General features: G+C 38.7%; 3 protein-coding genes across 5 annotated transcripts in view; 1 reads left to right on the top strand and 2 right to left on the bottom strand.

Moving 5' to 3' along the window:
* Window positions 1-107: 107 nt before the first annotated feature.
* Window positions 108-8,823, bottom strand: arhgap22 (Rho GTPase activating protein 22). Of its 2 annotated transcripts, none has more exons than XM_055227023.1 (10): window positions 8,723-8,823; window positions 5,043-5,239; window positions 3,971-4,058; window positions 3,274-3,402; window positions 2,906-3,113; window positions 2,700-2,832; window positions 2,548-2,621; window positions 2,011-2,132; window positions 794-1,697; window positions 108-451 (listed from the first exon to the last, which is right to left on the bottom strand). In XM_055227023.1, exons 1-10 carry the CDS (start codon window positions 8,817-8,819, stop codon window positions 232-234), a joined length of 2,172 nt encoding a protein of 723 aa, XP_055082998.1. In that variant the 5' UTR covers window positions 8,820-8,823; the 3' UTR covers window positions 108-231. The 2 variants fall into 2 exon arrangements, with proteins under 2 accessions (XP_055082998.1, XP_033835438.1); XM_033979547.2 differs by lacking the exon at window positions 8,723-8,823 and adding an exon at window positions 7,753-8,224.
* Window positions 8,824-9,770: 947 nt separating this feature from the next.
* Window positions 9,771-13,672, bottom strand: si:ch211-223a10.1 (uncharacterized). Of its 2 annotated transcripts, none has more exons than XM_055227022.1 (10): window positions 13,411-13,672; window positions 12,922-13,057; window positions 12,719-12,829; window positions 12,515-12,647; window positions 12,214-12,392; window positions 11,985-12,058; window positions 11,730-11,892; window positions 11,574-11,659; window positions 10,712-10,902; window positions 9,771-10,571 (listed from the first exon to the last, which is right to left on the bottom strand). In XM_055227022.1, exons 1-10 carry the CDS (start codon window positions 13,535-13,537, stop codon window positions 10,083-10,085), a joined length of 1,689 nt encoding a protein of 562 aa, XP_055082997.1. In that variant the 5' UTR covers window positions 13,538-13,672; the 3' UTR covers window positions 9,771-10,082. The 2 variants fall into 2 exon arrangements, 1 of the variants encoding a protein (XP_055082997.1); XR_008648958.1 differs by having other exon boundaries at window positions 10,433-10,571; window positions 10,712-10,828; window positions 11,622-11,659.
* A 987-nt stretch (window positions 13,673-14,659) lies between these two features.
* Window positions 14,660-17,730, top strand: part of wdfy4 (WDFY family member 4) — a 33,264-nt gene continuing 30,193 nt past the window's right edge. The window contains 8 exon segments of the mRNA XM_055227029.1: window positions 14,660-14,755; window positions 15,127-15,375; window positions 15,805-15,916; window positions 16,184-16,308; window positions 16,420-16,548; window positions 16,709-16,898; window positions 16,968-17,157; window positions 17,264-17,424. Of these exon segments, the coding sequence (XP_055083004.1) occupies window positions 14,735-14,755; window positions 15,127-15,375; window positions 15,805-15,916; window positions 16,184-16,308; window positions 16,420-16,548; window positions 16,709-16,898; window positions 16,968-17,157; window positions 17,264-17,424 (1,177 nt within the window). The 5' untranslated portion in view covers window positions 14,660-14,734.

Here is a 17,730-nt window from a genome sequence, read left to right as displayed (position 1 = left end):
ACACACACATTGTACCTCTTGTCAAGGCTTTCTGTGATATTTTAAAGTTTTGCTAATAAGTTAAAAACAGCAACAAAATATCAAAACAAATGCTTGGTCCAGTTTAAGTTTGGCACCAGCATTGGTTAGTGTAGGCACAAGATGGCCGCTTAGAGGACACAATGGCAAGTAGTACAGCAGTAGAGGGTTATCCTTCCTCTAGTAGACCTCCTGAAGACATATAGGCCTGGTCTAGTTTGTCCGCGTTGTTCCAGTCGTCAGGTCTCCCAGTGTTTTAAAAAAGTCCTCCATCTCTTTTTGAAGGAGGACATTGCGTTTTTCTGCATCTTGATGAGCCCTTTCGGAGTTCCTGAGGCGAATCTCTAGCATGTGGAGCTTCTTCTTCTCCTGGTCCAGCTCCTCCTCGAGTCGACTCACCTGCAACTGGTATTTAGTGCAGGACTCCTCCAACCTCAGTCAGAAAGGGACAGAAGTACAATTTTACAAACCAATAAAAAATGCATACAATTTCATTAAAAAGTCAAGTGTAATAATTTCAACAGCTAAGATGATTACATAAAACTGGATTTTAATGAAACATTTTTCTTTCATTTTGAACATAAGTCTGTATCTTCTAAAATGTATTGAAAATGAACTTTAAAATGAATAGTTGCTTTCCCAATTTTAATAGCTGCCGGATTCCCCTTTTTTCCATATGCATCAAAGCATCAAAATAAGAGAGATTTTATGTGTCTATTTATGTTCTAATATATAATTAATTAAGAAGGCTGCATAAAAAGTAACAAGGTCATACTTGCGGATGCGTGTTTCGTAGTTCTTCCTCTGATTCTTCAGCTCCTGCTTGAGTTCACTCACTGCTTCATTACAGCCATCCTGTTTCTCTTCCTCTGTCTCTTCAGGCTCATTCACTGTAATGCTCACAATTGTCTCTCCAACATTTTCAGTGTCCTCCACCTCTGTGCCCTTGTCTTTAGCCTGCCCTACTTTCACATCATTATCACTGCTCTTGGGCTCTTCTAGTGAAATCTCATAGGATGTCCACAGAGCGGAGGTGTCTGCTGGCAAGCTTAGACTGGATGGTGCTACATTGTCATAGGCAGACAGTCTGTGGGTTTGAAGGGCTCTTTGGCTCAGGGAGGATGAATTAGTCCTAGAATCCTCATCTGAATCCTTAAGTGAAAGAGTCGAGTCCTTAAGTCTCTCCCCAGACGATGTCGTTCTCCTGTGAGATCGTAGGGATGACAAACCATTCATCAACCAGTTACTGCCCCCTGCTGCAGACACATCTCCAGCCGACCCACCGATTTTACCCCTCGGACCTCCGGATGCTGCTCCGCCCTTCAACGAGGACTTCCAGGTGGGTAATGGTTTGGACTGTTTACTTGGACTCACAGTCAAGTCACTCCCACCTTTCCCATCAGCTTTGCTTTCTGACACATCCTCTACTTTGTCCTCCTTCTTACACCTGTCCCCACTTTGAGAGTCTATGCCCGTTGCACATTGGGATATTTCATTAGTAGTGGAGTCTGGTGTGTCTTTGTCTTCTTGGGGCATCCACTCAACTTTACCACGTTGGACAGGAGGAGTATTTTGAGGTTGTACGGGTGTTTTAGCATCTGGTTCTGGCTGGTCTCTTTGGTAAAGCCGAGAATGTTCACTGATCAGAACAGTCATTAGATGCTGGACCTGAGAGCTACCTGTAGTACACACACAATTTAAATTAAAATACAAAAGTATAACATACAGTTGTGCATCAAGAAATCAATAGAACACTTTATAGAAAAAAATAGGGTTGTCTAAAATGAATATCCACTAATCACTTAACCAAAAATAATATTGAAACTAGATTCTTAGTTGAATAAGTATCAAGACACAGGCACATTTTAGCACAATTCAGGTAGATTATAGATCCAAATATTGTCACCAAGCTCATCTAAAAATATCAAGATATAACATAATTGCAAATAGTCCGCCCAAAATATTTATCATGTTGCATTCAATATTACTCACCCTCCATCATTGTTACGGGATCCTCCATTCTGGGTCGAAGGACATTGGGGCCAAACACAGTGGCCAGGTTCTGAACACTCATCTTATTCTCATTAGAGTGACTCTGAACCTCGTCCAAGAACCTGGAATAAAACAGCGGTGTTTAGTGCTGACTACATTGCTTTAATTCAACAAAACGCTCTCTTTGTATTTATTTATTAAGATTCAAATGATTGATAGGGTAGTCTGAGTCATGTTTTTTTGCAAATGTGTGGTCAGCAAATGGTATTTTTAAAAAGCAGAAGGAGGAGGAAGGCAATTATAATGCCCATCAATGTGAAAGCACTTATTTGGTGATGGAAACGTGGGAAGAACACTTCTCCATTCAAAGACTTGACAGAATGACTAATCTTTTGTCAATTCAAACAATTCATCCAGTGTGTCAATCAAAGTCTGCTGTAGTGACATAAAATCAGTCTTCCTGTGTTGATGCATTTTGTATAATACTGGCCATATAAGGTAAGTAAACATATCATGATCATCAAGACTGTTACTTACTTGCAGATGTAGCGAAGGAGGTTGTAGTTGACCTGAGGAAGGGACTTAACCTGTTTGCAAAGTTCTACAACAGCCTGAAAGAAGAATCTGGATTAATACAGAGGCTAAAATGTATGTTTTATATTTGTTTATTATACGTAAAACAGAGCTACCATTTCTCTATCCTTTGTAAGAAGTTGGGCACAGGAGAGGAATTGTGTGTATTTGGCAAATGGGATCACAGGTTCAGGCAGCTCTCTGATGTACAGCTTCAGCAGTGATGCCACTGTGTGGACATCAGTGGTACTGGTAAACCAAGCACAGCACAGGGTTAAAAAAGAGCAATAGTATAGTACTTAAAAGATTTTGTATGTATTACCTGTCAAATACCGGCTTTTCTCCTCGGTCAAAAGCATCCTGGAGCTCTCGGACATGATTGGTCTGTCCTGGAGCCCTGAAAAGACCTTCTTCTTTTAGTCCATTTTCACGAATAAAACTCACACACTGCTCCACCAGCACTGGCACCTGACGCTGTGCCGACTGAGCCTCATACAGCATCGTCTCCTCTAAGTGCTGCCCAAAGATGCCTGGCAACCAATAAATAACCATCATTATAATATCTTGTATGTTTTAGATGTGTACTGAGTGTAAAATATTATATTTTTAGGAATAAGAATTTTTAGGAGCTTGAAAAATCAACATGAACTAGCTGGAGAATAAAGATACACTTAGATGAAAATGTCCCACCTCCTCCGAGCGGGGCCCATATAGCTCTGCGTATGGCTCTGACCCATTCCTCCATGTCACTCTGAGAGTTTGCCATAAGTAGATAAGACTCATGGCTTATTCCAGGCCTCTCCTTTTCCCCACTGGCCCCTAGAAAAAATATAATACCTAGAAACTATGATACTTTATAATAAATATTAAATTATAAATTACACAATTTGGACATATAGTATGACAACTTAAAGCAAATCATCTACATCAAGTGTACTATTTCACTATATCCAGCTTATTTTCTAATAAGTAAGTATTTAAGTATCTTGCAGTTCCTGAACATCTCTGTAAGCAACTGGCCTCGGCATTTGTGACTGTGTCCTTCACTGTGGTGTGCACTGCTGTATGTGGATTAAATGACCCAGAAAGGATACAATTCCCAGTGGACACAAGCAACTGTACCATGGCTCTTACTCTGCATAGTTTCTGATGCCTTTCAAGGGTTACTGTGTATTTTGCATTCATAGTTTAACCTATTATTTTAACTTATCCAATTCCCCCATACTATTATTTTTTTAATCAAAAATAATAATCCATGTAATACTTGAGTAAATCAATGAAGTAAGTACAAAATAGTTAAATAAAAGATGTTTCTGTGAATATAGATGATTCAAGCAATACAGAATGATTAAGGCATCAAATTGAAGATATTCCAGAGTAAACTGACCTGGTACTATTTCAAAAAGGTGGCGGCCAGGTTCATCTTGAGTGGCAGGCAGCTCATTGACCTGACTGCCCTGAAGTGGGATACAGCCCTGCAAGAGAAACCCAACAGACATGAGAAAGACTGACAGAGAGGCAAAAAGAAAACATTGCACCAATGCTTTTCAGCCTCTGAAATCAATTGGTGGTTGTGGACTTGAACGTGTAGTGTATGTTAAACATTATTAAGCCCTGAGAGCAGTGGGCTCTGGGCGGCCATCCAAGAAAGTAAGGTAATGATGATGGAGGCAGGGATGACTCAGGGAAACATCTCTTCATCTATTTATCCATATTTACTTCCTGGTTTACACTCTAAACAACCTCACCACATACGAGGTCATAGGTCATCTGCTAAGTGCCTGTACAGGCACCACAGGGCGGACAGTTACCGCATTATCAGTGCACCAGCACATGTCTCAACACATTTCTAATAATATAATGTCCAATGGACAGAAGCACCTGGCCTATCTTTAAAAAATCAACAGTGTCTACATTTGCATTATGACCATTATAATACATGTCATTCTAACTTTATACATACATTTCTCAATGTATGAGCTTCTTGACTCAACCATCTTCATCTGTCTTGAGAAAGGAAGGAGAAAGTAGAATTGAATAGTAATAGCCTGTTTGGACACACCTTACACATTGTTGGCACCATGTGCTCTGATTGTTATTGACTTGATAACTCTTCCTACTGCAGCCAGCCACATTATAGTGGCTAAAGTAGGTAATGGAGTCTCAAAGCATCTTGCCCTGGAATCCAATGCCGTGGTTCATTGACAAATACTTAGCCCACTACACCACTACTAATCCCAAGAAATCAGTGTTTTGTCTGTCTTGAACTGTGTGAAGCGTCTTTGAGTATCATGCAAAGTGCTATACAAGTGTTATCTATTATTATTATTATTATTATTATTATTATTATTATTATTATTATTATTATTATTATTATTATTATTATTATTAAACATACAGAGTGTTAATCTATACCCTGCTGTTTGCCAAAATCTGGTATTGATTGTATCATAAAATACCTGCGCCTTGGTCTCCTCTTGGTCCTTATAAAAGTACAGAGCTTCAGTCCTCAGAACAAACCAACGCAGCTGCCAGTTCTTCATGATGCTGCGCTGCCTCTTGAGCCATCCTGCCTTCAGAGCCTTCTCCTGGTCCAGTGGAGAGCAGGGCCTTGACACCCGCGACAGCTCCCCAAGCACCATGCTCTTTGACCGGGCTGCATGGACACAACACACGACTAGGAACAGGCTCTGTCTTTTCTGATACTACAGTGAGACTGAAAAACATTCTTGTATACAAAAAGAGTGAGCATTCAAATCAGACCAAAATAAAACACAGCCCTCTCACCACTGCAGGTAAAACAAGGATGACAGGTTAAGTCAGTCTGTTAATATGCTTTCGTAATGAGGGTTAGTACTGAGGTGAAAGTGTAGCCTACGGAGAGTTTTGCTTCAGATCAGCAGTGCTTTAACGTTTACAGGCTGATTATTAGGATAGATTATAAATTAGCATCTGCATGCCAATAGTATGGAGCAAAGGCAGTGACAGTGTGGGGCGGTCCCTTGGGAGACAGGGAAAGAGAGATTATCAGAAGGCAGAGACAGAACAGAGGAGAAGAGAGAGGAATCAATGGCGTTTCTTTCCTTGTTAATTGCATCTAGCTTTTTGCTGAGGACAGCAGCGAAGGTACAGTATCTGCACAGGCCTGAAATCTCTGTTTATGTATCCCATTTGCAGTGCGCTCTGAACATTATGAACCATCTATTACTCTATAATATCATATTTTTTTCACCTGAAATTAGTCAAAATGGCTAAAAAAAAGAACATTCATTTTGTAAGCAACATTTACTAGTCTATGAAACTGCAGTATTTATTTTCTTACACCAAGTCGCCTTCTATTGTGTCTGACTCATGCATGAATTACTTTCTTGGGTTATGATTTGACCTCGGATCTGGCAAACCTAACTCCTTCTCCCCACTGCAACACACACTATCTTGTTCCTGTACATCTCCATATAATCTCAATATGAATAATTCCAAAAGTATCTAATCTGAGCTGTCCCTCTGATGTAGTTATTCATTTTTGTAACACTTCTCATACTGAAATCATCATATGGGGAACTGTAACTCTAAGTCTGCCCTGTGATCTGGCCCTTATGTACAAATATGAAAATGTATGGGATGCTTACTATAAATGAAGATAACATTTGGGGTACATAATTCTATTCAGTCTATATCAGTGACATTTTATAAAGTGATATAATGTATGCTCTAGCACCCTGGTCCTCAAATGTTTTGTGTTATATTGGCTACCCCACATCCTTCCTCTAAAAACTACTGACTTATAAGAAGAAAACTAAAACTCTTTTATGGTCAAAAAGAGAAATTATCTGAAAAGACTTTATAGACGGAGTAAATGTTGTGTCCCTTTATTGTAATTTTAAAAATCCAGTTTAGACTTTTTTTTTCTTAATCACATAAACCAGGCACAGACATATCAAATTCTGTAATGTAATATATCTGATCCTATAGGAGGATCAGCACAGCATTTGGATATTGACATTTTATGTTTATTCTGCAGTAAGTAATTCTAACTGTACCCTCTATTGTGTTTAAACTGTTTGTAATCCACATTGCGTACTTAAATGATGAAATTTCAGTATTATCTAAGATGACCCATGGGTAGATTGGGTTTCTTGCTTGAAATACAGTAGCAAACACACATCTTCACTGATGCTCCATTTGGTATGAATGATAGAGGGATCAGGAAGAGCAAAGCTGGAAATCTAATTAAAGAAGAATACCATGCAGCAAATGAGAGATGACGTGCTGGGGAGCAAACTGAAAATCACTGCACTCTCCAACTGTGCTCATAAAGGAGAAAGATGAGGCGTATCTCCTGACCGACGTCCTGTACGCTCTTATGACAGGACCACAAAGCATGCATTAGTAAACCACCTCCACATTAAAGGTATTTGCATGTCACATATTGATAATGATCAGCTGCTTTGAATAGGAAATTATTAGCGTCTTCTGTCAATAAGCTCTTCAGTCCATATGGACCAGTGTGTGATAGTTGTCTATAGCAACCACCTGCTCTGTAGAATACACAAGTATTTATATCCAGCATCATGTTCATTTCAGAGCTGGTGTTTTTTTGTTTTTTTTTGTTCCAGTTTCCTTGTCATGTGAGAAGCATGCCCTATCTATGTGGTGTCCTGTCCTCAAGTGGATTTTACCCGAGTTAGAGGAACTATGTTTGACGGTCAGCTGTTGTGATTTACATGAGGTGTAAGGAGCCCACAATATTCAAACCATCTCACATCAAACAACCAGCACATAAGCGCACCAAGCAAAATCTGAGCAAATTTTCACCAGGAAAACTGCAGGTGTGAGCAAACCATAGGAGACAGCAGCCATGTTTTACTACAACCCAGTGTCTCCCCATTAGGGTCCAAGCCTTCTAGGAATAAGGAGGGATTATGAAAGTGGATGACATCACCCTGTAGTAACCAGTGGTTTAACACTTGAACAAAGCAGATCAACTACTATGGAAAAAGTAGGATACAAACATTCATAATGAGATTATACATTTACAATACTGTCATGATCAATACACCTATACCACACACACTGTTGGAATAGGCTTTGCAGACATGATAAAAGAATGACATTCACTCAGATGGATAAGAGAGAGAAAACGCCAATGAAGCAATGGGAGGTGCTTACCCCTTCGTGCCTGTTTTATCTTGGGGCTCAGCATGGTTACGGTTGCTGTGCTGCTCCCCTCCTACAGAGACATGACTGCATCCCACTGTTCACACACTCAGACAGCACCAGTGCCTCGCCCTGCTACTCCTCATCCCTGCGCATCTTCCACTCGCCGGCTCTCACACACTCTCATACACTCTCATACACTCTCATACACACATTTGCATGCACTTACAACCACCACCGTCGCCGGTTCCCCCGCCTTCCCTCCCGTTTACGCCTCTCTCTGCCTCTCCCTCCTTTTCTGCCCCACTGGCCCCGGCAGCGTGCTGTTGTTCTCACATATCCAGAGCCCTGCCCACTATCTCCCCCTCCCTCCTCTCCTCAGCTGAGTGTCTCTCTACCCACTGCTGCTGCACTCAGTATCAATTTCTCACTGTCTATAAATATGTCTGGCTGTGTGTCCTCTGCCTCTGTTTTCCCTTTTCACACAGGCACTGCCATTAGGCGGGTCTTTAAATTCCCTCCAGCTGTTTGCTTAAGGTGATTTGATTAGCAAGCCAGAGAACAAGTGATATCAACATTCAGCACTAGTATTCTTGAAACTGAGTGATTTATTGCCTATATATCAAAGCATTTTGATAAGCAGATTGCATTTGGCAGTGATATGTATGGTTTGTTTTTAGAAAATGTAGCCTACTATTTTGTTTACATACTATTCCCAATCCTAGAGCAGAAGTCTACAATTAAATGCCATCTAATTCCCATTTTACCCAATTTGCACAATATCACCCCCTTTGGTATTTGAAGGCTATCCATAGGTAACCCCAGCTACCCCTGAACTAGGTCTAGATACACTCTTTGGAGAATAAAAAAACTATTTATAACCATGTAACTGATCTTAACATAACCACTAACAGAACTGACAGTGATACTAGTGACTGTTTTCATTAGTGTATCAGAAGCTAAATAGAAAGCTGTACTTTACCTGCCGGTTCTTCCAGCCTTTCTCTTGTTGAATAGCTCTGGATTGGTAAACACATAAACTGGTGTCCACGGTTTATATTCTTCTCCAGTGGACCCATGTCTGGAGCTGGGAAATCCAAGCAAAGACACCAGCACAATGAGAGTCTAAAACAATAGTGATACTGATGTCTTAGTTGCAGCCCTAATTAGTACTGATAAATGAAAGCACATTCCAGACTTCCTTTACTTACCAACATCAACACTTAGGTGACGTGTGCCTTGGACAGTCCCAGAAAGAGTCATAAGTATTACTTCCTCTTTAAAAATAATCTGATCTTTTCTAAAGATAAAAACCCAAATGAGAGAAAATGTAAAATGGTATTTTAATAATAAATAACCAGATTAGACATGTTCTATATGTTCCCCATGCAGGAAGTGTGATGAAGAAGTGAAACCTGCTGACCGATGTGTGGGGATAAAAAAGCTTTTCAAATGTAATCATCATCAGCCATTGTCTCACTTTGAGCTTGTGAATTATTTACCCATAAGTATTGAGAGGTGTGAGAGAGTCCAGTGGAGTCTAGCAACATTATTTTTTATTTAATAGCAACATTTTATATTATTTATTTGTAACCATGTATGATACACAAATATATATATATATATATGGTGTCTGTCACAGTAAAACCATCAATACAAGTGCAAAGTGCATAATCTTGACCACAGTAGACAACACAAGGGACACATATGATGTATATCAAGGATAAAAGTAAGATATCATAGAGACAGCGCAGAGGCTGTGGGGTGTGATCTATAATCAAGAAATATGGTTTGAGCGACACACAGGAAATGGGGAACTGTAATTGGAAAGACCATGTCCCATAATGAGAGGAGGGAATTTGTCTTGGCACATAACTGGGAGCAGGTCAGGGAAGTAATGAAATTATAATGTGCTAGTAAAGATGATCAGAAATTATACTTAAACAAAAATGTCCACACCAATGTAGATAATATACGACCCTACTCTGGCCATTAAGTTAAGACATATTAAAAGGTATTAAAATGGTACATTAAAATACAAAATATATGCGACTCACAGTTTGTAAATGATCCATAACATGATTGTAAACTATTCATAAAGACATGATTATTTAGTCACGATCAGTGGGGTCACTAAAACAATTATATGGTGTAAGTATGATATCTTCTTTAAGCTGCTTAAAACCACAGGAAGCTATTAAAGCTAAGCGATGGCAAGGTTTGAGTTCAAGTACACATAAATGGCATTACAGTATTACATCACAACTGCACACTTCATAAACTGTAAACACATAGTTAAACATCATTAAGTGACCATTATCACACAAAAAGTTGTAAGAGTGTTAGATATCTATGGCAGATTTGTTCTCACGTGTTGGTCCACTACCAACCCGCTTTCGCCCCTCCAAAATAAAAGTTAGAACACTAGCCCAGCGTTGCACAGGAGACTTGTGTCTGGACCCTGTTTCACACTGCCTGAAGTAGGTGGTAGTGCCGTTGGCTATAGCTTCAAATTGCTCGGTCAGTAGCCATACCTCCCAAAGGAGAGTCAGTACATTCATTACCAACAAGACCACTACCCAAAACTCCTCTCCAACCAGTGTTAACCACATCGAAAAGGTGTGGCTGCCCACTGGATTTTTGTTGTATAAGTAACTTGTTGCTGTTGCTCCAAAGAGAATGTGAGCTGCCCCCATGGACAAAATAAAAAGAAGAAAGAGCCGATGGTTGTGCTGGCCAATGCACCGGTTCAGGAAAAGGCAATGATGGTCATAGTCCTTAATGCAGACGTCACAAAGCTTACAGTGTTTTGTGTTGTCAGGCAGAAACAACTGAAGAAGAGACAATAGTTTCAGTGAACATCCACACTATTCAAGAGCTTTATTTTTTCCTAAAACTAAACAGTAAAGTAACAGGTGTGCCTAATTAGTGAAATAATACATTGCAACTTGATACCAGATCCATTACTTACTTCACAATATGGGCAGAATCTATGATGACTTTGGTTGTTCTCGACTAAATCAGCTATACAGGAAAACCTAGGATTGGCTTCTTCTCTTTTCAACCTTCCAGGATCCTGTATTAATATCTTACAGAACAAGCACAAAACTATGGAGAAGTGGATCATTGACACTTGGACCAATGGAGAGGCTGGCCAGACACATTCAAAAAGTTAAGGAAATTATTTTTCATACATTTAGAAATTAGAAAGTTACTTTATTTGATTAAATTAGATTATCTTTAAAGAAGACACACTATTTTTTGGGTAATTAATATTAAACTATTAATATATGAAGATCAATATTTTACATTTTATGAAATGTAAACCACAAAACATATCTAAAATGGCTCAATAATCTAAACAGTTCCATTGACTTCCTGTTCAAAATTGGAAAAAAAGAGAAGCCCCGCACCTTCATAGTAGTATTAAATTGCACTATGTAGTGCAGACGATTTTCATTTACCCGTATTTTCCGGACTATAAGTCATACTTTTTTTTCATAGTTTTCATATGTGAAATATATGTTTTTTTCTTCATTATTATGCATTTGGTTGGTGCGACTTATACTCTGGAGCGATTTATAGTCCACAAAAGATGGTACTTGTTAAGAATGGCTATAGCTATTCTAGCTATTTTGAATAAAGAGAACTTGGGTGAACAATAAAGGATTACTCTAACATCCATGAATCAATCAAAATACAACGCTGAGTTAGTTAATGATGAGGGAACACTGTCATAACATGGTTAAAAGTCCATTAAGGTTAATCGTAAATAATTTGTCCCCTTTAAAATAAATCAACTAATACTGCAGCTACACACATATTTACAAGGATATTAGGCATGATTTTCTCATAGAAGCAGAGGAGAGAATGGAACAAACCAGCGATGAGTGTTCCCAAGTACACTGGATTAGGTAGCCTAGAAAGACATATTTGGTTAACTATATGGGTTACACATTCAAAATGTCATACTGCATTTTCTATCAAACCTTTGGTATGTTGTCATGCGATGATACTGAGTAAATATACTTCTGGCAAGCCAGGGGAATAGCAGACCACATATAAGGCTACCATACACCCCCAACATGGCAGCTATGAGCAGAATGACAGCACCGCTCAGCAAGGGGAAAAACAGTGTCCAGTAGTACAATACTGAAAATAACACACAAACACAGAAAAATAACTTTTATGTCAAACACTCAACATGACGTTATAATTTAAGTGTTGTAAATGCATGTTACTACCATGGGACTCTCTGGGCTTCTGGTATAAGGGCTCATTAATGTACCGACTCAGTAGTTTGGTGAGTTGCTGATGTCTAGAAAAAAATACAGAGCATAGCAATGTATTAATCAGCAGAAGAATCCCTAGAGAAAAATGTCATTGGGAACTGCCAACATGCTGGATGTTGTATTGACCAGAGTTAGCATTTCATACAGAGGTTTACCAAACCATTTAGAGAGACAAATTTACCTAAATGTCTTCCCTTGTTTGCAGAGATCCAATGGTGTGAGGCCACTATGGTTCTTCTGATGGAGCATTCTGCACCCTGCTTTCTGCAGCAGAGTCCAACACACCTCTACTCCTCCTCGCTCTGCTGCAACATGAAGTGCTGTCGCTCCCTGCTGGTCAACAGCTTCTACTGCACATCTCTGAAACAAAGATGTTTTAATGAAAGCATTACACACAGTCTCAATAAGACTTACTGACTAACTGAACTATAAACTTCCACACATATATCTAAGTAATTAAACTCAACTGACACTGAACTGACCTGGTCTCGAAGCAGGTATCGGACCACCTCTGTGTTGCCTGTGGATGCAGCCAAGTGAAGAGGTGTCACTTTGTACATGTCTGTATCACAAAATCTGAACATCCCTGTCTCCCACAGATAGTGCACTGCAACACTGCAAAATACAAGGTGTAAAATAAAAATCATATTCATATAATATGGCTGTTTTTTTTGCAGTTTTCATACATGTTGCCCCCAGTGACAGCATGATGCAGAGATGTCTTCCCTTGTAGGTCTATGATACGCAAATCAGCACCATATTGCATCATTTGATGTATAATATATATGTTTCCCTGCCTGAAAGAAATAAGATAATCATATGACACACTGTTAAAAAGCATTTCTTTATATATAAACTTACTTTTTGCAATGAATTAGAGGTAATTTACCTGCAGGCAAACTGAAAGGCTGTCTGTCCAGCATCACATGTTAGGTTAGGGTCAGCTCCATTACTTAAGAAGAGATCCACCATTGAACGACTCCCATGTAGTGCAGCGTAGTGAAGAGGGGTAAAACCACCCCAACCTGGTTAAATAATTGAATTTATTTACATAGTCATTTTCATCCTCAAAAGGTCACTGCAAATAGGTATAAATAATAAATAGGTCTAAATACCCCAAAAACATGTGTAACATGTAACAAGGTAATAACAATCAAATCAGAATAAAAATTGTTTGTAGTTCTCAGTGGGACAACAACTTGAATACAAAGGGCCTAATGTAATCTAGTTGTAAGTACAAAAATGCAAATATAACTAGTACAAGAATGAAATGCATAATGTTCTAACAATCATCTAGATGATAATAATAGTAATATTAAAAGAACATTTACAACTAAAATGATAAGTACAGAAGGTTACTGGAAAGCACGTTTCTTACCTTTCTGCTTTAAGATTGATCGGTCATTTTGGATGAAGTGTATGCACTGTTCTAAATTCCCCCTCTGTATACAGTCAAATATGTCTCCACCACTAACACTACAAATCGCCATCGGGTGCATTATCATAAATGTTGTACAAAAATATCCGCCACCGGGAAGTGCAATAGAAGTCAAACTAGCAACATCACATTGTAAACAGAAATACGAAATTGCCTTCCGCGGCCAAATAACGGCGATCCTACATTGTGCAGCTAAACTAAACAGATTGAGCAGGACACGCCCTAAGCACCTCATTGGATGCAGTAAGTCACATGACCGGAAATTCAGAAAATATTTGTTTACGCACGTACGCGCTGACGCTAATGCTGATTGGCCATGGAAAGCTCTATTTCTCTGCTTCCACATATTTTAGACTTTACAGTAACTACATATGTTTTACTTTAAGTTTTGTTTCTTAAATGTGTACATTGTAAATTTTATAGTTGTAAGTTGTGGTCTCTTTGCCACTGTTGCACGTCCGTAGCTCTTTGACTGACTCATGCTCATTATGCAAAGGCAGGTATCACACATTCACTTAATGAAGAGTTTGGGGGTTTAGGGTTTGGGAAAATATGGCTGAGATTTTTATGTCCTTGTATTGAAAAGATAAAGCAGGTTTGTGTCAAAGTTATGAATTCCCAATAAACAACACAAGAGGGCGCTGTTAAGCTATGAATGACTGGTTTATTGATTGTCAGACTCTCCTCAAACTCCCCAATTTGGCTTTGTTCTTCGAATATTGTCAATTATTAATATCTCTAATATTTACAGGTAAGAGAGTTTTTAGTGTAACTGCATTTTACCACAAGTAATTTAACTCCTTTATTGACCAGTTTGCCTAAATTGTAATTTGTATTAAGCATGTTATGATTCATTATTTAATGGCTTATTTTGTGTCTCATGTGATGTGTCACTCTGATTCTTACGATGATAGAAGCGTCTATTAAAAGCAATGATTTGAGCTGTGGGAGGGCCCCATCCAACCAGCTTGACAACAGTTTTTCACTTCTTCTTTTCTACGGAAGTCAAAAAACACATGACTTGAACCAGCTGATGTGAGTTGCTCTGTTGTGCAAAGTTCAGTCAGCTTGTGTCAGATTAGTGAGGAGAGGTTAGAGCCACAGAAGGTCTTGCTCTGTAAGGACCAGTCATGCCCCAGCAAGTATTGGCTTGTCTTCCTCTGTTGATGTAGAAACGTGGACAGACTTTGTACTCACACGGAATAACTTTACAAAACAACTTAACAGATGTCCTTCTACCACTTCTACCAAGGGAATTTCCAGAATGGCTCTCATGCAGACACAGGTACATGTTCATTTGTGTTCTATATAGACTGTAAAGTACTTTATAACATAGATGAATGTATTTTACATTACCTTGTTCAAAAGCATAGTTTTATCCTTACAGCTTGTACACGGTTTATCCATCATAATGAATTGTTTAAAAATATAGACCACTATACATACGTAGTTTAATTATTTCTTTTTCTTTTGAACACAGTCTTGTTTGTTATTTTAATTGCAGAGATTCTTACATGTTGTGTCATTTTCAATCTCACACCCTCATTTGTGTCATTCACTCTGCACAACTCTGTACTACATTGTATAAAGTGATAGCATCATTTGCATTTATATTGTGACCTATATGTGACCTAATGTTTTACATAATTTCCTTAGAACCAGCCTGCTAAAGGGGTGAGGATCAATAAGGAGACGGGGGAGCTGAGTGCATCAGGAGAGTTATCGGCCTCTGTGGAGTTAAAGACTGAAACGGGAGTGGTATCTGAAGACCCTCAGCCTCGGGACGTGCTCATAAAACAATTACATGAGCTGAGGATTCACTCATATTATGACCAGAAGACTGACAAATCCCCTCTAGTGCCAAAAGAGGAAGGTCTTGCTAAAGTCCTGTCTCTTTATATACAGGTACAGTATTTGTGCATTACTGTGTAAACTCCACACAATAACAAACTTCTGTCAGAGGTTTGTCTCTTTGTTTAGATCCTGTTATTGTTCTTATTTATATGGGACCTGAGCCAACATACACTTCCAGGCATCAATAAGAACTGAATGAAGCTTGTTATAGTAGTGGAAACTGCCATCCTTCATTGGCCAGGCTTAGAAATGTTGTGCATGTAAACCTCATGACTAGAGATTTTACCATAACATAAAGCCTTACTTATAAGAACAGCCAACTCAGGGAAATGTGATATCCTCTTAAGGAACAGTAAAACCACTTCTATTATTGATGGTGACCTGCATTACACAAACCAGTTCAGATCCTTTTATTACTGGTTCATTTGTTTTTACTGTTTTAATTGATATAATATGTAAACTAATCTTCTCTTATTCTAGATTTGTGAGGATGGAGGAACAGTTGAAGTTGTAAATTTAAAGGGACTTGCTGCTCTTGTGGCTGACACAGTCATCCACAACATCCACAGAAGACTGGCAGAAAAGCCTGCAGGTATTTATAACACTTTAAACATTAAGGGTGTGCCATTAAAATTGTTATTGTGTCGTTGTGCCTACTTCTGCTTTTCCTCAGATTTTCTTTGCCTACTACAGTGTTCCTCTTTAAATGTGTGTGCAAAAACATTGAATTTAATGCAAATATGACATGCACTGAAACCTGGGGGGCTACAGTGTACTCAAAAATATGTTTATCCACAAATACTGAATTTACAGCCACCCATGTTCATTCATATTGATGGTTAAATTGTGTCTTTTGCAGATGAAGCCCGCAATGAAGTCGTGTTGTTTTTCCAGAGACAAGATACAAGCACAAACTTTGAAAATGGATGTTGTTCTGGGTGGTTGCTGTTAAAAGCTCTGATTCTGCTCACCGCTGATGGCTCTGTAAGTGATGGTTTAGTGATATGTGTAAAATGCATGTTTACAGCTTTATATTAATGTGTTTGAGTGTTTGTCATGTTAGTATTTACCAACTCAAATTCTATTTGTACATAGGATCTACTGTCCAGTTTAAACCTAGAGCTACCTGCTGCTTTGGTGAAATGTCTGTACTTACTGGTGTGCCTGCCCCCGCGCCAGGAAAACATAGCCCTTGAGCATTCCTTTCAAGAGCCACTTACACAGGTGCATTTATGTGTTCTTGTACTTTATATAGCATACTCTACATTTACAAAATATTTAAGTAAAAGCATTATTTTTCATGTTTGTTTGAATTTGTGTTTTAAGACCAAAATTATAATTAACTGTTACATTTACAAAACATTGTTTTTTTTGTTTCGTGTAGGCTTTTCTCCATCTATGCAGGCTGCCAGTGAATGTGGAGAGGTTAGTAGAGACTGAAGAGCTTCAGTGTTTAATTATTGGCTTCACTTCAATGTGGGACCAGACAAGTGCTTTATGGAGACACCAGGCATCCCAAATTCTCAAGGCCGTTTCTGCTTCTTCAACAAGAAACATGGTCCCAAGTTTGTTAGGTATGGTTTAAAAATAGTTTTGACATGGTCTAATATATCTGTCTGATATCTGTTTTTATGTCTCATCAGGCAAGCATTGTGTTCGTATTTGCATTCAAAACTTACTGCACATTCGGACAGATGTCTCTGGACCAATATTAGCTGAAGTGGCAGTTACTGTATTTAGTTTCATTAAAGACACTTATGATCTGAACCCTGCTCTTTTTGAAGTATTTGACACCAATAATGGCTATAAAGCTCTAGAGAACGTTTTGAAATGGTAAGAGAAAAACTAGACATTCAGAGAATAGTTGTATTTTAACATTTTGTAATGACAAATTATTTGTGTTGTTTGCTTGTATTTTTGTTGTTTGCTACATTTGAAGTTGTGAAGAAGGTGTGCCTGCTGACCAGTTTCCTCCTGTGGAGGAATTAATTGAACTCATTGCAACATTTGTCATGTTTGGAAAGACAGAGCTGAAAGTAGCTGTATGTGTCAGTAATCCTCAACCTCCAGGGTTTAAATTTGATGCTCCTCAAACCACAGGTAGGTCAGATCTTCACTCAATCTATTCATTGTTCTTTGTCACTTCTAATATTGTAGGTGTTGTCCACAAAAATGCTATCCATAAATAATTGTGTAAACCATGCTTTAATTATTTCTGGAAAGGAAGGTTTGATCCCTAAATGCCAACACAGTTCACAGTTTGTTCACATACATGCCCTCTTATGACCCCCCCTAAGTGCAACACCCCGATAGCTTATTTCCCAAGATACCTGACTCTTCTCCCTGCTCTGCCCCATGGCAGCGGACTACACCCCTCAGGTTAACAGGAAGCTGAGATGATTATGT

The sequence above is a fragment of the Periophthalmus magnuspinnatus genome, chromosome 15, assembly GCF_009829125.3.
Source record: "Periophthalmus magnuspinnatus isolate fPerMag1 chromosome 15, fPerMag1.2.pri, whole genome shotgun sequence".
In the NCBI taxonomy this organism is placed as follows: Eukaryota; Metazoa; Chordata; class Actinopteri; order Gobiiformes; family Gobiidae; genus Periophthalmus; species Periophthalmus magnuspinnatus.
This window is presented reverse-complemented; position numbering and strand designations above follow the sequence as displayed.